This window comes from Anomaloglossus baeobatrachus, chromosome 2 (assembly GCF_048569485.1).
Source record: "Anomaloglossus baeobatrachus isolate aAnoBae1 chromosome 2, aAnoBae1.hap1, whole genome shotgun sequence".
NCBI classification, from domain to species: domain Eukaryota; kingdom Metazoa; phylum Chordata; class Amphibia; order Anura; family Aromobatidae; genus Anomaloglossus; species Anomaloglossus baeobatrachus.
This window is the reverse complement of record NC_134354.1, coordinates 570,915,888-570,939,977: the sequence shown is the minus strand read 5'-3', so window position 1 is coordinate 570,939,977 and position 24,090 is coordinate 570,915,888. Positions and strand designations below refer to the sequence as shown.

Here is a 24,090-nt window from a genome sequence, read left to right as displayed (position 1 = left end):
AACGGAAGCAACCCGTCCGTTTTTCCACAGGAAACCGTTAACGGATCCCTGAGAAATAATGGATCTGTTGCTTCCGTTGACACCACAGAAATAACGGATGCGTGAAAACGACGCAGCAATGGAGCCAGCGGATTTCACACAACGCAAGTGTGAAACTAGCCTTAGTATCCAAAATCACTGCTGTGTTTACCAAAAATAGTTCCTTATTTAGATATATGTTAAGTGACTGTCCAGTGCACCTTTGGTGTGAACAAGAAGCAAAGTGCTCTTTAAAACCTGCTTGTTTTTCTGTCTATTGCAGCCACCCTCTTACTTGACTACTGTAAAGCCAGAGCTGTCAAAGATCGAACAGTGGAGATAAATCGAAAACAAGTCGATGGAAAAGACTTGTTTTTTATATGAAGATACACTTTGTTTGCCTTTTTTCTCATACTCATTAAAAGTAACCGGTTATTATTTTATTATAAAAATCTAATCTGCAGAGAGGACGTTATAGAGCAGGAAGAGCTGGACATATTGATAGACATTTTTATGGGAAACTTTTCATTATAACTTGCATTCTAACCATTTATATCCCTGGTGTTTGTTTGTTTCCAGTGGGTGGTCTTATTCAGAGATTGACAGTCTTTCCTGTATGACTGTGCATATGACTGTGCATGCAGAAACAACTGTCAGTCACTGACTATGACAGTCCACTGGACTCATATGCATAAAAATATCAGGGGTTTTACTGAAGAAATAAGTTACGCTAAATCTTTGCTAACAAACTTATATATCATTCATTTATTAAATCCCATGGAACTTTTCCACATTTTTTTATACCCACAAACTTAAAATGTTTTTTATTTGATTTTATGTCATATACCAATAATAAATAGCAAATATTTGTAAAGTGTAAATGATACATGGTTTTCAAAATATTAAAAAAAAATAAATATGAAAATTGTGACGTGCGTTTGTACTCAGCACTCCAGCTCAATATTTTGCTGAAATTACTGCTCCAAGTCTTTTGGGGTGTGTCTCTACAAACTTTGCACTTCTAGAGGCTGAAATCTTTGTCTTATGGCCAGTGTGAACATGAGCTTACAAGCTGCATGTATACCAACACCAACTCATACTCCGGCTCAGTTTTTTGTTTTTATGTAGGCTGAAATCTTAGCCTACTTTTCTTTGCAAAATAGGTCATACTCCGGCTCACTGTTCTGTTTTTTGTAGTCTCTTGTATTTAGTACAAATAGGGTGTGGCCCTCCCTCTCAGGTAGTTGGCCATTTCATTCTATGCTTCCCATAGCTGTGTGTCCAGTTGGGACCCAATCACTCTCAGCCCTTATTCACATTGAGGCCTATTTTGACCCATGGTGAGATTTTAATATTATAGAGTGTAAGCACTGTCCCGACTGGGTACACCTTGTCGTGGTGGGATGGCTTTATGCTTTTTTTTTATCAAAAACAGTGTTTACTAAGTACCCTATGTTTATTTATATGCATTATGCTTTTATTCAGTTACAGCAGGGTATACAGTGCTGGCCAAAAGTATTGGCACCCCTGCAATTCTGTCAGATAATACTCTGTTTCTTCCTGAAAATGATTGTAATCACACATTTTTTGGTATTATTATCTTCATTTATTTTGCTTGCAATGAAAAACCACAAAAAAGAATTAACCAAAAATCAAATCATTGATCATTTCACATAAAACTCCAAAAATGGCACGGACAAAAGTATTGGCACCCTCAGCCTAATACTTGGTTGCACAACCTTTAGCCAAAATAACTGTGAACAACCGCTTCCTGTAACCATCAATGAGTTTCTTACAATGCTCTGCAGGAATTTTAGACCATTCTTCTTTGGCAAACTGCTCCAGGTCCCTGAGATTTGAAGGGTGCCTTCTCCAAACTGCCATTTTGAGATCTCTCCATAGGTGTTCTATGGGATTCAGGTCTGGACTCATTGCTGGCCACTTTAGAAGTCTCCAGTGCTTTCTCTCAAATGATTTTCTAGTGCTTTTTGTAGTGTGTTTTGGGTCATTGTCCTGCTGGAAACCCATGACCTCTGAGGGAGACCCAGCTTTCTCACACTGGGCCCTACATTATGCTGCAAAATTTGTTGGTAGTCTTCAGACTTCATAATGCGATGCACACAGTCAAGCAGTCCAGTGCCAGAGGCAGCAAAGCAACCCCAAAACATCAGGGAACCTCCGCCATGTTTGACCTTAGGGACCGTGTTCTTTTCTTTGAATGCCTCTTTTTTTCCTGTAAACTCTATGTGGATGCCTTTTCCCAAAAAAGCCAGGCTGGAGTTTGCCAAAACTTACCTGAGAAAGCCTAAAACGTTTTGGAAGAATGTTCTCTGGTCAGATGAGACAAAAGTAGAGCTTTTTGGGAAAAGGCATCAACATAGAATTTACAGGAAAAAAAATAGGCATTCAAAGAAAAGAACATGGTTCCTACAGTCAAACATGGCGGAGGTTCCCTGATGTTTTGGGGTTGCTTTGCTGCCTCTGGCACTGGACTGCTTGACCGTGTGCATGGCATTATGAAGTCTGAAGACTACCAACAAATTTTGCAGCATAATGTAGGGCCCAGTGTGAGAAAGCTGGGTCTCCCTCAGAGGTCATGGGTCTTCCAGCAGGACAATGACCCAAAACACACTTCAAAAAGCACTAGAAAATGGTTCAAGAGAAAGCACTGGAGACTTCTAAAGTGGCCAGCAATGAGTCCAGACCTGAATCCCATAGAACAGAGAGATCTCAAATGGCAGCTTGGAGAAGGCACCCTTCAAATCTCAGGGACCTGGAGCAGTTTGCCAAAGAAGAATGGTCTAAAATTCCAGCAGAGCATTGTAAGAAACTCATTGATGGTTACCGGAAGCGGTTGTTCGCAGTTATTTTGGCTAAAGGTTGTGCAACCAAGTATTAGGCTGAGGGTGCCAATACTTTTGTCCGTGCCATTTTTGGAGTTTTATGTGAAATGATCAATGATTTGATTTTTGGTTCATTCTTTTTTGTGGTTTTTCATTGCAAGCAAAATAAATGAAGATAATAATACCAAAGAATTTGTGATTGCAATAATTTTCAGGAAGAAACAGAGTATTATCCGACAGAATTGCAGAGGTGCCAATACTTTTGGCCAGCACTGTATGTCCATATTATTTTTGTCTTTGGTTTTTCTTTGTCCTATGGCAAGTGTGAACATGAGCTTAAAAGCTGCATGTATACTAACTCATACTCCGGCTCAGTTTTTTGTTTTTATGTAGGCTGAAATCTTAGCCTATTTTTCTTTGCAAAATAGCTCTAGCACAGTGAAATTGGATGGAGAGCATCTGTGAACTGCAATTTCATGTTTTGCCACAGATTCTCAATGGGATTTAGGTCTGAGCCTTGACTGGGCCATTCACACACATGAATATGCTTTGATCTAAACCATGCCATTGAAGCCTTAACCGCATGTTTAGGGTCACTGTCCTGCTGGAAGGTGAACCTACACCCCGGTCTCAAGTCTTTTGTAGCCTCTAACAGGTTTTCCCCCAAGATTACCCTGGCTATAGCTCCATCCATCTTCATTTAGCCAAAAAAGTTCTACTTTGGTCTCATCTGACGAGAGCACCTTCTTCCACGTGCTGACGGTGTCCCCTTACATGCTGTTTTGGAAATGGACTTCTTAAGACTTGCTTTCAAAAATGGCTTTCTTTTTGCCACTTTTCCATAAAGGCAAGATTTGTGGAGTATACGACTAATAGTTGCAATGAGAACAGATTCTCCCACCTTAGCTGTGGATCTCTGCAGCTTCCCAGAGTGACCATGGGCCTGTTGACTCCTTCTCTAATTAGTACACTCCTTAAATAGGATGTGAGCTCCGGAGGAGGGCCAAATCGTGGTACATTTGCAGTTGTGCCATACTCCCTCCAATTTTGCATGATGGATTGAACAGTGCTCAGTGAAATGTTCAGAGCTTTGGCTATATATTTGGTTTTTATAATCTAACCCTGTTTTACTCTTCTATGCAAAATTCTGAGGCCTTCACAGAACAGCATTAGTTAAAATGAAAATAAATTAAACACAAGTGGACTCAATTTACTAATTACGTGTCATGGTGGTTATGGAGAAAGCTGGGGACAGGAGCTTCTGACTGGCCCATAGGCTAGGGGACCCTAGCTATCCCTGATCACAGAGTTACCTCTAAATGAGAGAATATCTGAGCCGCCTTCCTGGCTCTGCTCCTGACCAGCCATGTTCTTATACCCTCTACACCCTACCGCTGAAGAGAGCCAGGACAGGAGTGTAATAAAACCAACAGAGATAAACAAACAGGGGAAAACAAAACATCTCACAGTACACTCACACAAAGGTATAAGACAATAAGAGGTATTGAGGAAGATAAGAGCAGAGAGGAAACAACAAGACGAAAGGAGAACTTCACAACAACTCCAGGCACCAAGCAATATAATCACCAGCAGGACTGGGACACAACAGCACACAGACCAATACAGCAATAAACTATAGCCGGCGTGGGTGGAGAGATTCCACCATCTTAAAAAAGCAGGGAGCAAATGTTATAGGTTTCCAACAACGTGTGATCCCAGAGGTAACCAGCAGGCTAGCAGAGGTTAACTCTTACTATTCTGACCAGGAATGAGCACACAGCTGGTCAACACCCGAGCCAGCCTGTGTAACTCAGAAACACCAGCGAAACCAACTTGTGGAGTGTCAGAATCTGTAGTATGAACAGCATCTGATGCCACCATGACAATCAATGAGTTTTAAGCAAAATTCCGTGTAACATTAGGTGACTTCTAGAGGATTTTATTTAGGGCTAACAGACTACATGGGGCTAAATACAAATTCACATCACAATTTTCAAATTTATATTTTTAAAATATGTAGAAAACCATGTATCATTTCCTTTAAACTTGACAAATACCTGCTACTTTGTGTTGGTATATCACAAAATCTCAATAAAATACATTCAACTTTGTGGGTCTAACACAAAAAAATGTGGAAAAGTTCACGGGATAGGAATACATTTTCAAACACTATATATGTAGTGTAGTGTAGGCATAATAATATATGTACCGATCATCATTTTCTCCATTTTCCAGTCCCCTCTGAGTCACATGACTGATGTGTCGAATCTCCAACTCACACAGGGCTCTATTTGTGAACCGCAAGTGTCTTTTACAATGTAAGCCTATGGAGCATTATAACAAGACTCCATGGGCTTACATTGTAGTAACGAATGTCAGCTAACACAAAGAGCACTGTGTGATCCAGCAAGTTGGAAATGTTGTCATGTTACCCGGTGAAGGATCAGAGAGGTAATGGAAACCAGAGAAGATAGCAATTGGTGAGTATATTAATATACCTACACTATATATACATTCACACAAGTTTATCTTTTAAAATTTTTAGTATAAACTTTAAGTATAAAAATTGAAAATTTCAGTCTGAATAGATTGTTCCAACAACAGTAGACTCTACTGCACCAATGTAATCACAGTACTAAGCATTCTATCCCATATAATGTAATAATGTTCTGCATTGTGCCATCGCTCAAGGGCCCATGCAAGAACAATGCACATTTTGGGGATTAAAGCAATCATGCTGTAATCCAGATATAGGATAAGCTTCAAAATGTTTGGTGGAATTATAATGATGGGCTATTATACAAACCCTAAGAACATATTCTTCACTATACAGGTCAAGATAAAAGACTTTATTGTTGTTCGGGATTAAAATATATGAATAGCCTAATAAAAACAATCAACGTGACCAAACAATGATAATACACAACAGATCTCTTCATCGCAAATCAGTCACAAAACTGAAGCTTGAGTTTATGACATAATTTATATATTTTTGAGATTAAAAATAAGTTAATCTTTAAATGATGATGATTGCATTATGATCCTTCTGTCTGGCAATTACTAGGAATCGCCCAATCAAGGGCTCAATAAAAGTATGAAAAGATGAATTACTTGTATTGTGTGAAGACAAGCTGAGACAGTATTTTCTCAATGGAACAGAAATGCCTTTCAAAGCTACAAGATTTTGTCTTTTGATCACAAAGGTTTTTTGAACAAAGTGCCCAACTATTTTCAGGGATGTGTATAAGCTACAAAAGATATGAGAAGCATATAATGTAAATTATTGCATGCGATTTCAAGGTCCATCCATGTAAGATTTACCTCCCTATACCGGTGTTATCAGACATCGCTTTAGAGATTTGAACAACTCCAAGGTCTTTTAAGCCTCCAGCTATACAAGCGCACACTTATGCTCTTTAGTCGTTATTCTGTTAGGTACACCTTGAAGAAAAATGTATCGAACAATCTTTACCGGATGCTACAAAATAAAGGTCAACCTGGTTCATGAGACCTGTAAGCAGTTGCAAACTTTTTTCATTTTTAGATTCCATTTAAACATCCCTCAAACTCTGCTCTGTTCAATGTCCATAATACACTAACCTAAAGTCCGTTCACATGGACCGGCCAGCGGCAGAATACGACCGCCGACCAGTAAACGTTTACTGATCGACGGTAGTTTGAATACCTGTTATACATGCAGACTATAATAAATGATATGCACTAATTTATCAATAATAGATCATGCAGTACGTATAAGCTGTCATAGTTCTTGGAAACTTGAGTCCTCTTTAGGATGATGCACCACCAAGAACCATGATCTTTTGTGCTGCACAAAAGATCATTTCACCTGATGAACGAGCATTTTAGTCGTTCACTGGGTGATCAGCAGCTTGTTTACACAGTGAAGATTTCACACATTGGTGCCATCTGGAATGTTTTTCCTTGTGAAATGGAACTCTGAATTGGAGGTTGTGCACAATCTTATTGCGATATTTAGTCCATACTCCCAGTCCACCTTTCACCGATTTCGGTCCCCTAGATTATTGGTGCAGAACCACTTATGTTATTTGTTGTTTATCTAGCAAGATGATTGTGAAACAAGAGTTTTTAACAATGCTCATTCTCAATTATCTTGCAGTGTAAATGCCCTGGTAGTGCTAAATCGAGGGGTTGGTTTACTTTTGACAATGTGTTTTGTAAGAAGATTTGGAAACATAAAAGGTAGTAATCTACTTGGAGCATATTTTTTAATAACTCAGCACTCTCAAAGGGAAATTAACCCTTGGCAAAATCGGTTGAGCAAAATGATACACAGACCTCTACAGCAGTGGCCAAAAAGGTAGTCTGTGGCCACCAGACCAGAGCCCTGCAAATCTCTTTTTATCTGCCGGCATTGCCAGGGCTACTGTCTGCCGTGATGTCATCTGTGTTTTGCAAATTTGGACAGTACATAGTTTAGTCAAAAAAGGGGACTAACATCCTCATGATTTTTAGTCTTTTTTTCCTTAGCGGACATAGATCATAGACGTGTGAGCCATATCTTTTTTTCTCTACCATGGACAGCTCCAAGTATCTATTTCACAGCCATTTATTTTCTTTAAGTGTGAATGTTATAAATATACTATCAGGTATGACACCATTTTCTAAGATATAATTTAAAAAAAAAACCAACACTTTATGCACAATTTAAAATAAATTTTATATATTTTTTAGAATTTAGAAAGACTCATACAACATCTAAGAAAAAGATTGGTTGTCCCTTTGTCAAATAAAATCATAACTTAAAAATCTACACCTAAAAATAAAACATTTTTGTTTATTGCAAATCCAAAACGTCAACATGTAACCATTGTAGTGTGCTACAAATGGAAACAATCAACTGCTAAACACATACGCAAAAGAAGGATAAATGACATTCAGACAGATTAAATGCCCGCATTTTCTAGTGTCTTTCGAGTGCATATCTTAATTGCAGACTATTATGAATACAGATTGGCATTAATGAAGGAAAACTCTAACAACCATGAATACTAATTGCATTAATAGTATTTAACTGATTGTTGCTGAAAATACAGCATGAAAGTGAAAGAGATTATGATGGAAACATGTTGGCTAGTCGGCACTTTTAGACCCCATTAAAGGAGTGATGGATTTCGTATGATAAGGCATCAACATCACAGAAAACAATACTAGTCAGAAGGAGAACGTCAGTGTAAACAATAACAGGAGAGTTCAAGGCACGTTGGAAAATGTCAGTAAAGGCTCTGATGAGAAATAATAGGAGTTACCTGAGGAGCCCTAATTTACTCTCCTGGATACCTGAAAGGCCGCTTTTTGTTTGCTTTGGTTAACATTACATGTCGGTATACCAGACAAAAGTATAATCATATCTTATTAGAAATAGATCAATACTGCATGTTTATAATCATTTCTATCTAAATGCAAAGTGCTTCTTTAAAAGGAGATGCATACACAAAACCTTTGATTTTTCTGTTTGGCTTGAATGTGCTTCATTATACAAAATGCTTAAATAATTAAAAGAGTGAAACTGAAGGAACTTTGCATGGAATTTAGCATTCTAAGGCTTTCCACTTCTATGTGAATGGTTGGCACTGGTCTGCATACAGTAACTTGGCTACGCCGCTGATGATCATGTGCGGATGGGAACGGTGCCAAGCACATTTAAGGAAAAGCAAAGGTGCCATGCTGTAAGTATTCTAATGACACGGTGAACATCCCCTTAAATTAAAAGGAGAACATCAGCCAAAAATTGATACTATTAGTTACAGTATCACAATGTCAACTTTACAGTCTAATGATTTCAGATGGCAATACCTAACCATAGACAGAAATGCACCAAAACTGCTGGCACTTTAATGGCAGCCCAAAGACTGACTGAGAGAACTGGCACAGTAAACAGGGAGCAAGAAGAGGCTGCCCCGTGACAGTACATGTGAACAGAGTTTAACATGGAGTGTCAAAGAGCAGTTTCGAAAATAATAAATGGTTCCGATGGGTCCCTGGAAGTACGTGGCTTGTTTGCTTCTTGAATTCTGGTGAGATAAACCTAAAACAAACAAATAGATTGTGTCAGTGAGTAAAATCATCTGGCCGAAGCATGTAATAAAAGAAAAAAATCTCAAAAAAGCGATGGTCTGACATAAAACAAACAAACAATATAATCTTTGAAGAAATCAGCAAAGTCACCAATACATCATCTGAACAATGGCCCGAATTAATTGCCAATAAACCAAAATGATAGAATTGCCTGTTATCCCACTGAGTATTGATGCAGCCACGGCCACATTATACTGATAAGACAGTCACTCTGAGCACTGAAAACACGAAGATAAATTAAAAGAAGGTGACAAAGGCGTGTGGAACCCAGCGTCAGCAAAAAGGTTTCTCATTTTCACACATAAAACCAAAACACAATGGATTTGGATGTTAATATCAGCTTGTAATCCCTATATTTTACAAACTATGATTGACAAGCATTGAAACTTCGAGGTACATATATTTGAAATATCAGAGTGTTTAATTTGTACCAAAAGCAGTTACACGGCCCATAGAAATGTGATCTATGGATAGTACACCACAATAATGGAATGGAAGGCTAAGGCTCTGACAAAGCCTCATCCAAGCAACTTCTTTAAAACGTAAGATGATCCCAAGTAATAGAAGATATTTTTTTTTTCAGCATGCCTTTCAGCGTTTCAATCCCTGCGATTTCCAGCTGAACTAGAAGAGATACAGGTTCCCTGATAAATGTATAATCAGAATATAAAAGGAATGAAATGCTGTCAAGTTTCACTGTTACACAATCGGCAGTTTTTAGGAGCTCTATGGTATCTCTGTTCTTTGACAGATGCGCATAACAAAATGAAATAATGTCAAGACTTGTGTGCTCTTATCTGCCACTGTGTATGTTGGAGAAAAGGGACTTCAAATGCAATTTTTTTTCCTTCACCGATGAATGTGAAAAGTTTTGTTCGCGCCTTTCAAAAAGCAAATGCAATCTTCAAACGCTGACATCTGTCACGAGTTGGGCCAAAAATAAATGTACAGCGTCTTGGAAATGTGTTTACAATATACATATAGCACAAGTGCCATAAACTGATGTTTGTTTGACAATAATAAGCTTTTCGTCCATGGTCTAATATGATTTCTCTGTGTCCTTTAAAGTTTACATTCGAGGCTGCTGAATAGAGATAGAAATGGCCTCACTACGGAGCAACTAAACTCCGCGGTCTAGTTTTGCCTAAAGCTTGCATAATGCATTAAACATGGCCAGAATTGAGATGCATTGCAGGGCGACCCTGCTATTTAGCTCCAGGGCTGAAAAGTCAATTTAATATTCACTTGCTTGAACTGCGAGGATATACACATGTATTCATTCACCGAAGAACTGACAATAATACTATACATGCAGTTCGTCCACTGAGTCATTCGGAGCATGACAAGATACGGAGGCAGGATTTTACCGGGAAAAAGGGTCATTTCTACTGTGACGAGCACGGCGTAACTTACCATTTGGTATTACTTTCTATAGTGGAAAAGGAATACTCATATGGGAGCATCAAAGGCAATGGACATTTTGGATTTCTTTCTTTACGCCTCAATAAGGAATATATTTCCCTACACATAAACCTGTAAACGTTTTTTTGTACATTTTCTTAATTTTCAACTGATCTATATGACATGTGCTGCAGGTGAAATGATATATCTATATATATATATATATATATATATATATATATATATATAATTGCCTTATTCTGTCTGTCTGTCTGTCTGTCATGCTCCAAAATTGTGTCCTTACGGTGACACAAAGCTGATTGGCCGCTGGGCTCGCCATGGCCCCGCCCCCCCACACGGATTGGCCGCTCGCCCAGGCTGCGCCCCCACACGGATTGGCCAGCCGCTCGCCCAGGCTCCGCCCCCCCCACAGATTGGCCTCTCGCCTCGCCACCCTGCAGGCATTGGCAATTCGGCCACGCCACGCCCCGCCCCCCTCACGCAATGCACGCTAGCTCTGGCCCCGCCCCCTCCCTCCCCCCGCGCATTCCCCAAACTGACACGGCTGTCACGGAGGTGACTACTGTACTCCCCCCCCCCCTCCACCCCCCATGGTTACAAGCGCATCAAGGTCCTGCGCACATAACAGCACACACACAAACATACACACACACATCAGATCACACTCACTCTCACACACACCTCACACACACCTCACACACACCTCACATCGCATCCACACACTCACAGCATCCGGCGATATCGCTTGCTTCTCGCCCTCGATGTGACCTTCCAGGACCTGACGGAGGATCACATGGCCTGAAGCATGTGGTATCTCCGGATGTTGTGACTGTGAGCGCGTATGTGCGATATCGTCAGTGTCTGTGTGTGTGAGTGTATGCGATCGGGTGTGTGTGAGTGGATGCGATCGGGTGTTTGTGAGTGGATGCGATCGGGTGTGTGTGAGTGGATGCGATCGGGTGTGTGTGAGTGGATGCGATCGGGTGTGTGTGAGTGGATGCGATCGGGTGTGTGTGAGTGGATGCGATCGGGTGTGTGAGTGTTGGCAGAGGAGCACGGCGTGCTGGAGGAGGCTGGGAGCAGAGAGGCTGATCATGGGGAAGGCTGGGAGGGGGAGGCTGATGCTGGGGGAGACTAGGAGGGGAAGGCTGATGCTGAAGGAGGCTGGGAGGGGGAGGCTGGGAGGAAGGAGGCTGGGAGGAGAGAGGCTGATCCTGGGGAAGGCTGGGAAGGGGAGGCTGATGCTGAGGGAGGCTGGAAGGAGAGAGGCTGATGCTGGGGGAGGCTGAAAAGGAGAGAGGCTGAGGCTGGGAGGAGAGAGGCTGATGCTGGGGAAGGCTGATGCTGAGGGAGGCTGGGAGGGGAAAGCTGATGCTGGGGAAGGCTGGGATGACGGAGGCTGGGAGGAGAGAGGCTGATCCTGGGGAAGGCTGGGAGAGGGAGGCTGATGCTGGGGGAGGCTGGAAGGAGAGAGGCTGATGCTGGGGGAGGCTGATGCTGGGGGAGGCTGGGAGGAGAGAGGCTGATGCTGGGGAAGGCTGGGAGGAGAGAGGCTGATGCTGGGGACAGAGAGGAGAGGCTGATGCTGGGAGGAGAGAGGCTGATGCTGGGATGAGAGAGGCTGATGCTGGGAGGAGAGAGGCTGATGCTGGGAGGAGAGAGGCTGATGCTGGGGGAGGCTGGGAGGGGGAGGCTGATGCTGGGGGAGGCTGGGACGAGGGAGGCTGATGCTGGTGGAGGCTGATGCTTGGGGAGGCTGATGCTGGGGGAGGCTGGGACGAGGGAGGCTGATGCTGGTGGAGGCTGATGCTTGGGGAGGCTGATGCTGGGGGAGGCTGGAAGGAGAGAGGCTGATGCTGGTGGAGGCTGATGCTTGGGGAGGCTGATGCTGGGGGAGACTGGGAGGGGAAGGCTGATGCTGAGGGAGGCTGGGAGGGGGAGGCTGGGAGGAAGGAGGCTGGGAGGAGAGAGGCTGATCCTGGGGAAGGCTGGGAACGGGAGGCTGATGCTGAAGGAGGCTGGAAGGAGAGAGGCTGATGCTGGGGGAGGCTGAAAGGAGAGAGGCTGATGCTGGGGGAGGCTGAAAGGAGAGAGGCTGATGCTGGTGGAGGCTGATGCTGGGGGAGACTGGGAGCGGAAGGCTGATGCTGAGGGAGGCTGGGAGGGGGAGGCTGGGAGGAAGGAGGCTGGGAGGAGAGAGGCTGATCCTGGGGAAGGCTGGGAAGGGGAGGATGATGCTGAGGGAGGCTGGAAGGAGAGAGGCTGATGCTGGGGGAGGCTGGAAGGAGAGAGGCTGAGGCTGGGAGGAGAGAGGCTGATGCTGGGGAAGGCTGATGCTGAGGGAGGCTGGGAGGGGAAAGCTGATGCTGGGGAAGGCTGGGAGGACGGAGGCTGGGAGGAGAGAGGCTGATCCTGGAGAAGGCTGGGAGAGGGAGGCTGATGCTGGAGGAGCCTGGAAGGAGAGAGGCTGATGCTGGCGGAGGCTGATGCTGGGGGAGGCTGGAAGGAGAGAGGCTGATGCTGGTGGAGGCTGATGCTTGGGGAGGCTGGGAGAGGGAGGCTGATGCTGAGGGAGGCTGGGAGGAGGGAGGCTGGGAGAGGTAGGCTGAGAGAAGAGAGGCTGATGCTGGGGGAGGCTGATGCTGGGGGAGGCTGGGAGAGGGAGGCTGATGCTGGGGGAGGGTGGGAGGAGGGAGGCTGGGAGGAGAGAGGCTGATGCTGGGGAAGGCTGGGAGGAGAGAGGCTGATGCTGGGGACAGAGAGGAGAGGCTGATGCTGGGAGGAGAGAGGCTGATGCTAGGATGAGAGAGGCTGATGCTGGGAGGAGAGAGGCTGATGCTGGGAGGAGAGAGGCTGATGCTGGGAGGAGAGAGGCTGATGCTGGGGGCAGAGAAGCTGATGCTGGGGGCAGAGAGGCTGATGCTGGTGCAGCATGGGGGATGGAGCACGATGGGGGGGTGCGCAGCATCGGGGATGGAGCATGATGGGGGGGTGCGCAGCATCGGGGATGGAGCACGATGGGGAGTGCGGAGTATGGCGGATGGAGCACGTTTGGGAGTGCGCAGCATGGCGGATGGAGCACGTTTGGGAGTGCGCAGCATGGCGGATGGAGCACGTTTGGGAGTGCGCAGCATGGGAGATGGAGCACGATGGGGGGTGCGCAGCATAGGGGATGGAGCACGATGGGGAGTGCGCTGCATGGGGGATGGAGCACGTTTGGGAGTGCGCACCTCCCCCCAACACACACACACACACACACACACACACACGCGCGCGCACTGCACAACACACACACACACACACTGGGAACCACAAACAACTGCCCTACACAGACACCCACACACACAGACAACGCTGCACACACAAATATACGCACATACCGCACAACACACACATTGCACAAAACATACCTCCCCCCAAAACACACCACACACACACAAACCGCGCAACACACACACACAACGCTACAGACACACAGCGCTCCACAAACAACGCAACACACGCAACACACATACAACACCGCTCACACCCCCCGTCACACCCAGACAACACCCAGAACATGTACAGCGCCCTACACAAACACTTGGTAACTACACACAACAACATCTATATATATATAACAGAAATCATACATGAACTACACAATACGTAAATTCTAGAATACCCGATGCGTAGAATCGGGCCACCTTCTAGTATATATATAATTGCCTTATTCTGTCTGTCTGTCTTGGTCCAAAATGAGTAATTACAGTGACAACCATCGCATTGGCCGCTCGGCTCGGCCCGGCCACGCCCCCCACTCACTCTGCCTGCTCAGCCACGCCCCCCACACACTCTGCCCACTCGGCCACGCCCCCCACACACATTGGGCACCTATACACCTTCCCCCAGGACTACTCTACCTAATAGACATCTTCCCCCGGACTACTCCACCTATTAGACACCTCCCCCAGGACTACTCCAGCTATTAGACACCTCCCCCCAGGACTACTCCACCTATTATACTCCTCCCCCAAGACTACTCCTCCTATTAGACTCCTCTCCCCCCAGGACTACTCCTCCTATTATACTCCTCTCTCCCCCAGGACTACTTTTATTATACTCCTCTCCCCCCCAGGACTACTCCTCCCATTATCCTCCTCTCCCCCCAGGACTACTCCTCCTATTATCCTCCTCTCCCACCAGGACTACTCCTCCTATTATACTCCTCTCCCCCCAGGACTACTCCTCCTATTATACTCCTCTTCCCCCAGGACTACTCCTCCTATTATCCTCCTCTCTCCCCAGGACTAATCCTCCTATTATACTCCTCTCCCCCCAGGACTACTCCTCCTATTATACTCCTCTTCCCCCAGGACTACTCCTCCTATTATCCTCCTCTCCCACCAGGACTACTCCTCCTATTATACTCCTCTCCCCCCAGGACTACTCCTCCTATTATACTCCTCTTCCCCCAGGACTACTCCTCCTATTATCCTCCTCTCTCCCCAGGACTAATCCTCCTATTATACTCCTCTCCCCCCAGGACTACTCCTCCTATTATACTCCTCTCCCCCCAGGACTACTCCTCCTATTATCCTCCTCTCTCCCCAGGACTAATCCTCCTATTATACTCCTCTCCCCCCAGGACTACTCCTCCTATTATACTCCTCTCCCCCCAGGACTACTCCTCCTATTATACTCCTCTCTCCCCAGGACTACTCCATCTATTATACTCCTCTCCCCAGGACTACTTCTCCAACACACACACACACACACACACACACACATACTGCACAAAACGTACCTCCCCCAAAACACACACACACACACCCACACAAGCCACGCAACACACACAGCACCACACACACACACACAACGCTGTAGACACAGTGCTCCACAAACAACGCAACACACACAACGCAACACCGCCACACCCAGAGAACACCCAGAACCTTTACAGCGCCCTACACAAACACTTGGTAACTACACACAACAACCTCTATATGTAAACAAAAATCATATATTAACTGCACAATAAATTCTAAAATACCCGATGCGTTAGAATCGGGCCACCTTCTAGTTTTGTATAATCTTATTAATATCCAAAGTAAATTATTTATGAAAATAAATGTTAGATAGTTGATTTAATATGGATAAGGGGTACCCGCCTATAGATTTAGGCTGGCTGAGCCACGGACAACATGAATCAGGGCCGGGCTTTGTTATTGCCACCAGGTATTCTTCACTTGAAATGCCAGCTTGAAAAGTAGGACAAAAACCATAGGATGAGACATGACTAGTCCCCGCTCTGGATTGACAGCTCTTTCCTATGTGTGTACATAGGGACAATGACTGGTTCCCTTTAAATAAGAATTTTCATCAGAAAAAAATTTCAGTTTAACATTCTAAGAAAAAAATATGGTGTCATCTATGATGTAGACAACAATAGTTCTTCAGTGTGGAATGTATAAAATACTAGCTATAGTACACGGCGTTGCCCAGGATAGTAACTAAGTGTCTCTCTGTCTCTCTCCCACTCTCTCTGTCTGTGTCTGTCTCTCTGTTTATCTGTTTCTCTCTCTGTCTTTCTTACTGTCTGTTTCCCGGTCTGTCTCTCTCTCTGTCTCTCTTCCTGTCTGCCTCTCTCTCTGTTTTTCTCTCTGCCTCTGTCTATGTGTCTCTCTCTGTATGCCTCTCTCTGACTATCCTCTCCACCGAAATCATATTAACTGACACACAAGCTTCATATATTAAGAATGTCCTTTGTTGCCTATAGCAACCAATCACAGTTCCTACCGTGTTTTTCCAAAAATAAGACACTGTCTTATATTTATTTTGCCTCCCAAAAAAACACTAGGGCTTATTTGTGGAGGAGGTCTTATTCTTGGAGAAACACGGTTGAGGGGTAAGTTTACCCCCAAAAAAGCAGACCCCCCCCACTTCCCAGGAGTCTCATACTCACCAGACCAGGACGTCTGTGTGGCTCCCAGGTCCTCCCTGTGATCTCTGGTGGTTAAAAACGCCGTTCTCCCCTGGGCTGGCTGACACCCTGACACACACAGCCCGATCGCAGATACACACAGCAAATCACACACACAGCAGATTGCAGACACACACAGCAAATCACACACACAGCAGATCGCAGACACACACAGCAAATCACACACACAGCAGATCCCAGACACACACAGAAAAATCACACACACAGGAGATCCCAGACACACACAGCAATTCACCCAAACAGCAGATCCCAGACACACACAGCAAATCACACACACACAGCAGATCCCAGACACACACAGCAAGTCACACACACACCAGACCCCAGACACACACAGCAAATCACACACACACACAGCAGATCGCAGACACATTTGGCAAATCACACACACACACAGCAGATCGCAAACACACAGAGCAAATCCCACACACAGCAGACCCCAGACACACACAGCAAATCACACACACAGCAGATCCCAGACACACACAGCAAAATCACACACACAGCAGATCCCAGACACACACAGCAAATCACACACACAGCAGATCCCAGACACACACAGCAAATCACACACAGCAGATCCCACGACACACACAGCAAATCACACACAGCAGATCCCATACACACACAGCAAGTCACACGCACAGCAGATTCGAGACACACAGCAGATCCCAGACACACACAGCAAGTCACATGCACAGCAGATCCCAGACACACACAGCAAATCACACATACAGCAAATCCCAGACACACACAGCAAATCACACACAGCAGATGCCAGACACACACAGCAAATCACACACACAGCAGATCCCAGAAGACACACACAGCAAATCACAGACAGCAGATCCCAGACACACACAGCAAATCACACACAGCAGATCCCAGACACACAGCAAATCAAACACAGCAGATCCCAGACACACACAGCAAATCACACACACACAGCAGATCCCAGACACACACAGCAAGTCACACACATAGCAGATCGCAGACACACACAGCCGATCGTAGACACATACAGCCGATAGCAGACACACACAGCCAATCGCAGACACACACAGCCGATCGCAGACACATACAGCCGATCGCAGACACATACAGCAGATCGCAGACACACATAGCCGATCACAGACACATACAGCCGATCGCAGACACAGATAGCCGATCGCAGACACATACAGCAGATCGCAGACACACACTGCCGATCGCACACACACACAGCCGTTCGCATACACACAGCCGATTGCACACACACGCCCACATCACATCCAGCGCTTCTGGCCGCAGGGAATTATGAGAGCAAGTCACGTGTCCGGCCGCAGGTCCTATTCTGCAGGTCGTTGCGCTCCAATGCACTGCCTCTCAGGATTCTGCCAGCGAGAAGAGATCGGTGTCGCTGGATGAGGTGAGTGTGTATGCGATCCGATGTTTGTGTGTGCGATTTGATTATGTGTGCGATCCGATATTTATGTGTGAGATCTGATTGTGTGTGTGTGAGATCTGATGTGTGCGGGTGTGCGATCACTACAGGTCCTGCCGCTCAGTGTCGGGTGAGAGTGATTGCAGGCTGCCGCTGTCTATAATGAAGTGTCCTGCAGTATCTGTATCTTTTTTAGCTGCACGGACACTTCATTACTGAACCGCAACTAGGGTTTATTTTCGGGGGAGGGCTTATATTTAAGCCTTACTCCGAAAATGCTGAAAATCCCTGCTATTTTTTGGGGGAGGGCTTTTTTTTGGAAAAACATGGTATTAATGACCTGTAGCTCCCAGCTTCATTGACTTTAATGTCAGCAGGTATTTTGGTGAATAACTAAAGAGAGGGGTTAAACTTTCCCCTCAAAACATAGTCTATGATGTTCTCTGCGTCAAATGAGGTAACTGTGCAAAATTTCGTGATTGTAAATGCAACGGTGCGGATTTTTTTAGCAGACATACACACACACATACACACACACATATACACATACATACATAAACTCAGCTTTATATACTAGATAACCTACGTTCTCCTACAAAGTCCAGCCCAAACTTTCACAGAAAGGATATAGATGGCAGCAAAGGAGGAAGCTGCCCTGTTAACATATCGGCACCCCGCGTTCGATCATAAACAAGCCATTTTAATGCCACTGTTAGTGACGGATAGCAGCATCTAAATGGTTAAACAGGATTGATCGGAGTTAGCTCCAGTTGCTGCTGTTACTGATGCTGTCAGTACAACACATCCAACGACTGCCCAGTGTAAGTAGCGGGTTTACAGGGTGTAACCCACATGCAACCTTTGACAAAAAGGTAGAATCACAGGTCGTCAGTGGTTTACGTTAACCTATATAGTTTATCCTTCTCCTGTACACATCAAAACGATATATCTTCTAAAAGGACCAGTAATATTTCATGTTCCACATTCCCGGCTGGCACCCACAGCATTCAGTTATATAAAGCCATGAAGTAAGTATTTTCTCACCTGTTTGGCTGTCTCTGTCAAAGAAGATGCTTCCGCTTTTCCAACTTGTTGGACCATTTTGTAAAAAAGACTTTCTTTGTTTTGCAGCAAGTTGAAGGGTTCATCATATTCTTTTACTCTTCCTGAATCAAGCACCTATTAAAACATAATAACGTATTAATGAGGGTACAGATTGCCTAACTCCATCCATGCCATAAATAGTACCATGATTTACATCTTAGTAGCCCATAGGCACATTGTTCAGCACCTTAAGGGTGCTTTACACGGTGCGACATCGCTAGCGATGTCGCTAGCGCTCGCACGCGCCCCCATCGTTTGTGCGTCATGGGCAAATCGCTACCCGTGGCGAACAATATCGGAGGTACGTGTCACACATACTTACCTTCCTAGCGACGTCGCTGTGGCTGGCGAACAACCTCTTTTTTAAGGGGGCGGTTCGTGCGGCGTCACAGCGACGTCAATCAGCGGCTCATCAATAGAAGCGGAGGCGCGGAGAGCAGCAGCATTCACGGCACTCATTGCCGGAGGATGCAGGAACGCTGTTGTTCGTCGTTCCTGGGGTGTAACACGAAGCGATGTGTGCTGCCTCAGGAACGACGAACAACCTGCATCCCAAACGAGCAACGATATTTTGAAAATGAACGACGTGTCAATGATCAGCGATTTGGTGAGTATTTCTGATCGTTAGCGGTCGGTCGTACGTGTCACAAGCAACAACGTCGCTAACGAGGCCGGATGTGCGTCACGAATTCCGTGACCCCAGCGATATCTCGTTAGCGATGTCGTTCCGTGCAAAGTGGCCTTTAGGCTCTGCCAATTAACTCCCATTATAAAAATAACACATCCAACTAAGCTAATATTACAAAGGGCACTGCAGGCAGATGCTATAGGAGTGGAGGCGTGTAGAGTCATTGAACCACAGTGATAGAGTCTAGCTATGTTACCTATTAGGGCATGTCAGTATTGTAGTATATCAGTATATATAAGCTTCTTTGGCTAGGTGGTTACTATTCAGGAAAGAACTAGGTTTGCATTGCAATTCATTACTAATACTATGTGACAGCTTTGTAGAGGTACGGTGTATATTATACCAACTCCTACGGCCCATTTATCCTCCTTTTCCGTGTGGGTGTTCCCTGTTCTTTGTGTAAGTTTTATTGAGTTCATTAATAAAGATTTGATATTTTACAGAAGCTTTTTGCTTCAGACTTTTTGTTTGTTGTTGCAGCTTACCATTAGCCGCTTTGGTACTATTGGATAGTGACAGGCAGGTATATGTACAGTTAGGTCCAGAAATATTTGGACAGTGACACAAGTTTTGTTATTTTAGCTGTTTACAAAAACATGTTCAGAAATACAATTATATATATATATAATATGGGCTGAAAGTGCACACTCCCAGCTGCAATATGAGAGTTTTCACATCCAAATCGGAGAAAGGGTTTAGGAATCATAGCTCTGTAATGCATAGCCTCCTCTTTTTCAAGGGACCAAAAGTAATTGGACAAGGGACTCTAAGGGCTGCAATTAACTCTGAAGGCGTCTCCCTCATTAACCTGTAATCAAGGAAGTAGTTAAAAGGTCTGGGGTTGATTACAGGTGTGTGGTTTTGCATTTGGAAGCTGTTGCTGTGACCAGACAACATGCGGTCTAAGGAACTCTCAATTGAGGTGAAGCAGAACATCCTGAGGCTGAAAAAAAAGAAAAAATCCATCAGAGAGATAGCAGACATGCTTGGAGTAGCAAAATCAACAGTCGGGTACATTCTGAGAAAAAAGGAATTGACTGGTGAGCTTGGGAACTCAAAAAGGCCTGGGCGTCCACGGATGACAACAGTAGTGGATGATCGCCGCATACTTTCTTTGGTGAAGAAGAACCCGTTCACAACATCAACTGAAGTCCAGAACACTCTCAGTGAAGTAGGTGTATCTGTCTCTAAGTCAACAGTAAAGAGAAGACTCCATGAAAGTAAATACAAAGGGTTCACATCTAGATGCAAACCATTCATCAATTCCAAAAATAGACAGGCCAGAGTTAAATTTGCTGAAAAACACCTCATGAAGCCAGCTCAGTTCTGGAAAAGTATTCTATGGACAGATGAGACAAAGATCAACCTGTACCAGAATGATGGGAAGAAAAAAGTTTGGAGAAGAAAGGGAACGGCACATGATCCAAGGCACACCACATCCTCTGTAAAACATGGTGGAGGCAACGTGATGGCATGGGCATGCATGGCTTTCAATGGCACTGGGTCACTTGTGTTTATTGATGACATAACAGCAGACAAGAGTAGCCGGATGAATTCTGAAGTGTACCGGGATATACTTTCAGCCCAGATTCAGCCAAATGCCGCAAAGTTGATCGGACGGCGCTTCATAGTACAGATGGACAATGACCCCAAGCATACAGCCAAAGCTACCCAGGAGTTCATGAGTGCAAAAAAGTGGAACATTCTGCAATGGCCAAGTCAATCACCAGATCTTAACCCAATTGAGCATGCATTTCACTTGCTCAAATCCAGACTTAAGACGGAAAGACCCACAAACAAGCAAGACCTGAAGGCTGCGGCTGTAAAGGCCTGGCAAAGCATTAAGAAGGAGTAAACCCAGCGTTTGGTGATGTCCATGGGTTCCAGACTTAAGGTAGTGATTGCCTCCAAAGGATTCGCAACAAAATATTGAAAATAAAATTATTTTTTTTGGGTTTGGTTTATTTGTCCAATTACTTTTGACCTCCTAAAATGTGGAGTGTTTGTAAAGAAATGTGTACAATTCCTACAATTTCTATCAGATATTTTTGTTCAAACCTTCAAATTAAACGTTACAATCTGCACTTGAATTCTGTTGTAGAGGTTTCATTTCAAATCCAATGTGGTGGCATGCAGAGCCCAACTCGCGAAAATTGTGTCACTGTCCAAATATTTCTGGACCTAACTGTATGTGAACTATATTTGCATTATATAACACCCAGTACTAAACTTGGTTTAGTGGATAGGGTATGGCACGAGAGGACCATTCCTTTAATTTGAAATACATTTATATTATTGCACATTCACCATACAAAGTAAATTGCTGCACAAAACAACACAAATAACAGTATTACAATAATTTATTCATTATTGCGTCAATATATAACTACATTACATGTATGTAGGTATGAAATGAAGACTGAGCCAAGCGTCTCAAATTCAGCTGGGTGGGCCGCACATAGAAAAAAAATGAATTTGGGAGGGGTGAGAATATTTTTTTTGTGTGTGTGTGACACAAGGATGGACACATTACTAAAAAGGGGGACAAGGATGGGGCACATTAAATTTTATTGGTATCAATTTTTATTTTTTAAATTTACCAGTAGCTGCTGCATTTTCCACCCTAGGCTTAAGGACACTTTACACACAGCGACATCGCTAGCGATGTCGCTGATGAAAGCACCCGCCCCCGTCGATTGTGTGTCACGTGCAAATCGCTGCCCGTGGCACACAACATCGCTAAGAACGGTCACACGTACTTACCTGCCTAGCGACGTCATTGTGGCCGGCAAACCGCCTCCTTTCTAAGGGGGAGGTTCGTGCGGCGTCACAGGGACGTCACTAAGCGGCCGCCCAATAGAAGAGGAGGGGCGGAGATGAGCAGGCGGAACATCCCGCCCACCTCCTTCCTTCCTCATTGCTGGCGGCCGCAGGTACGGTGATTTTCCTCGTACCTACGGTGTCACACATAACGATGTGTGCTGCCGCAGGAACGACGGAAAACCTGTGTCCTGCAAAAGCAACGATAATTGGGAATAGAACGATGTGTCAACGGTCAACGATAAGGTAAGTAATTTTGATCGTTAACGGTCGTTCATGCGTTTCACACGCAACGACGACGCTAAGAAGGCCGGATGTGCGTCACGAATTCCGTGACCCCCAACAACATCTCGTTAGCGATGTCGTTGCGTGTAAAGCGACCTTTATACTCAAGCCTATAACTTACCACAGTTTTTTGTGGTAAAATTAGGTGCCTTGGCTTACACTCAGGTCAGCTTATACTCAAGTATATATAGTAATATAAAAACTTCCTTTTAATCAATAGATCTTGAAATATTAGTAATTTCCACAATTGGATGTGTTTAAAAAAAAAAAAAAAAAGCTCCTGTGCTGAGATAATCCTATAAATGTGCCTCTACTATGTACTGTGCAATGGTCGTGTCGGACTCTACAGGGACATGGTCTGATCATACCACATCTCCTGGGCAGGGGAGGATGCAAAAGAGAATACACAGACAGGACAACAGGGGATCAGAGATGATTTTTTTGGGGGAGGTATAACATCTCTCTGCCTGTTTTTAAAACATGTTTTACCTCAAAAAAATAATTAGCTGCAATCCTGTGCTGTAATGTTTGTATACTTTTTGACTTCCTCCCCTGGTATGATCAGACCATGTCCTTATACGGTCAGACATGGCTATTACACAGTACATAACAGGGGCACATATATAAGATTATCCTAGCACAGGAACATATTTTTTAAACATTTCCAATTATGAAAATTATTATTATTCCAAAGTCTGTTAATTAAAATTTACTTTATTTGTGGGAAAACCCCTTTAAGAATTTTGAGAAAAAAATATCCGTCCTGGCAAAAATAGAGCACATTTCTCTACTAAACTATTGGTTTATGACATAAAAATTAAAAAGACAGCTACACTTTAACATGTTATTCATCAAATCTACAACTTTTCTCGAATCACAGCATGTGGAGAAGAAACTTGAATGCAGATACATTATCTTTATAAGAATAGATTTCAGCCACAAGCTACTTTTGCCTGAAGCTGAAGGGCACAATTTGATACAGTGGAACCTTGGTTTAAGAGTAACTTGGTTTGAGAGAGTTTTGCAAGACAAGCAAAGCTTTTTACAAATTTGTAACTTGGCTTAAGAGCAATGCTTTGCAATAAGAGCAAATACTCACCGTGCACACTTCCGGTTTTGTCCTTTCACCGCGCTCTGACCCGCGCTGGAGGTAACTTTCTGTACATATGTACTGTATACTGTATACCATTGTACAGTACAGTATATACTATACAGCATGTCTATGAATTTGCATTTGAGGATATAGTATTGTACTTTCTTTCTACTAACCAGTAAAGCACACTGCTTGTACTGTACCTCTCGAACACCAACAATTTTATTGTAAGCTAAAGTGCAGTTTAATTTGTTTTTATGTTTTTTACTGTACTGTACAGTATTTTGTATTAGT

At 44.2% G+C, this 24,090-nt stretch overlaps 1 protein-coding gene across 2 annotated transcripts in view; it reads right to left on the bottom strand.

Moving 5' to 3' along the window:
• Positions 1–7,541: 7,541 nt before the first annotated feature.
• The window catches only part of ABCC4 (ATP binding cassette subfamily C member 4 (PEL blood group)), a 410,039-nt gene continuing 393,490 nt past the window's right edge, over positions 7,542–24,090 (bottom strand). For both annotated transcript variants that reach the window (XM_075336755.1, XM_075336756.1), the window contains 2 exons: positions 18,851–18,985; positions 7,542–8,928 (listed from right to left, as the gene is read on the bottom strand). In XM_075336755.1, coding sequence (XP_075192870.1) covers positions 8,839–8,928; positions 18,851–18,985 — 225 coding nt within the window. In that variant the 3' untranslated portion in view covers positions 7,542–8,838. The remainder of the gene's footprint in view (positions 8,929–18,850; positions 18,986–24,090) is intronic.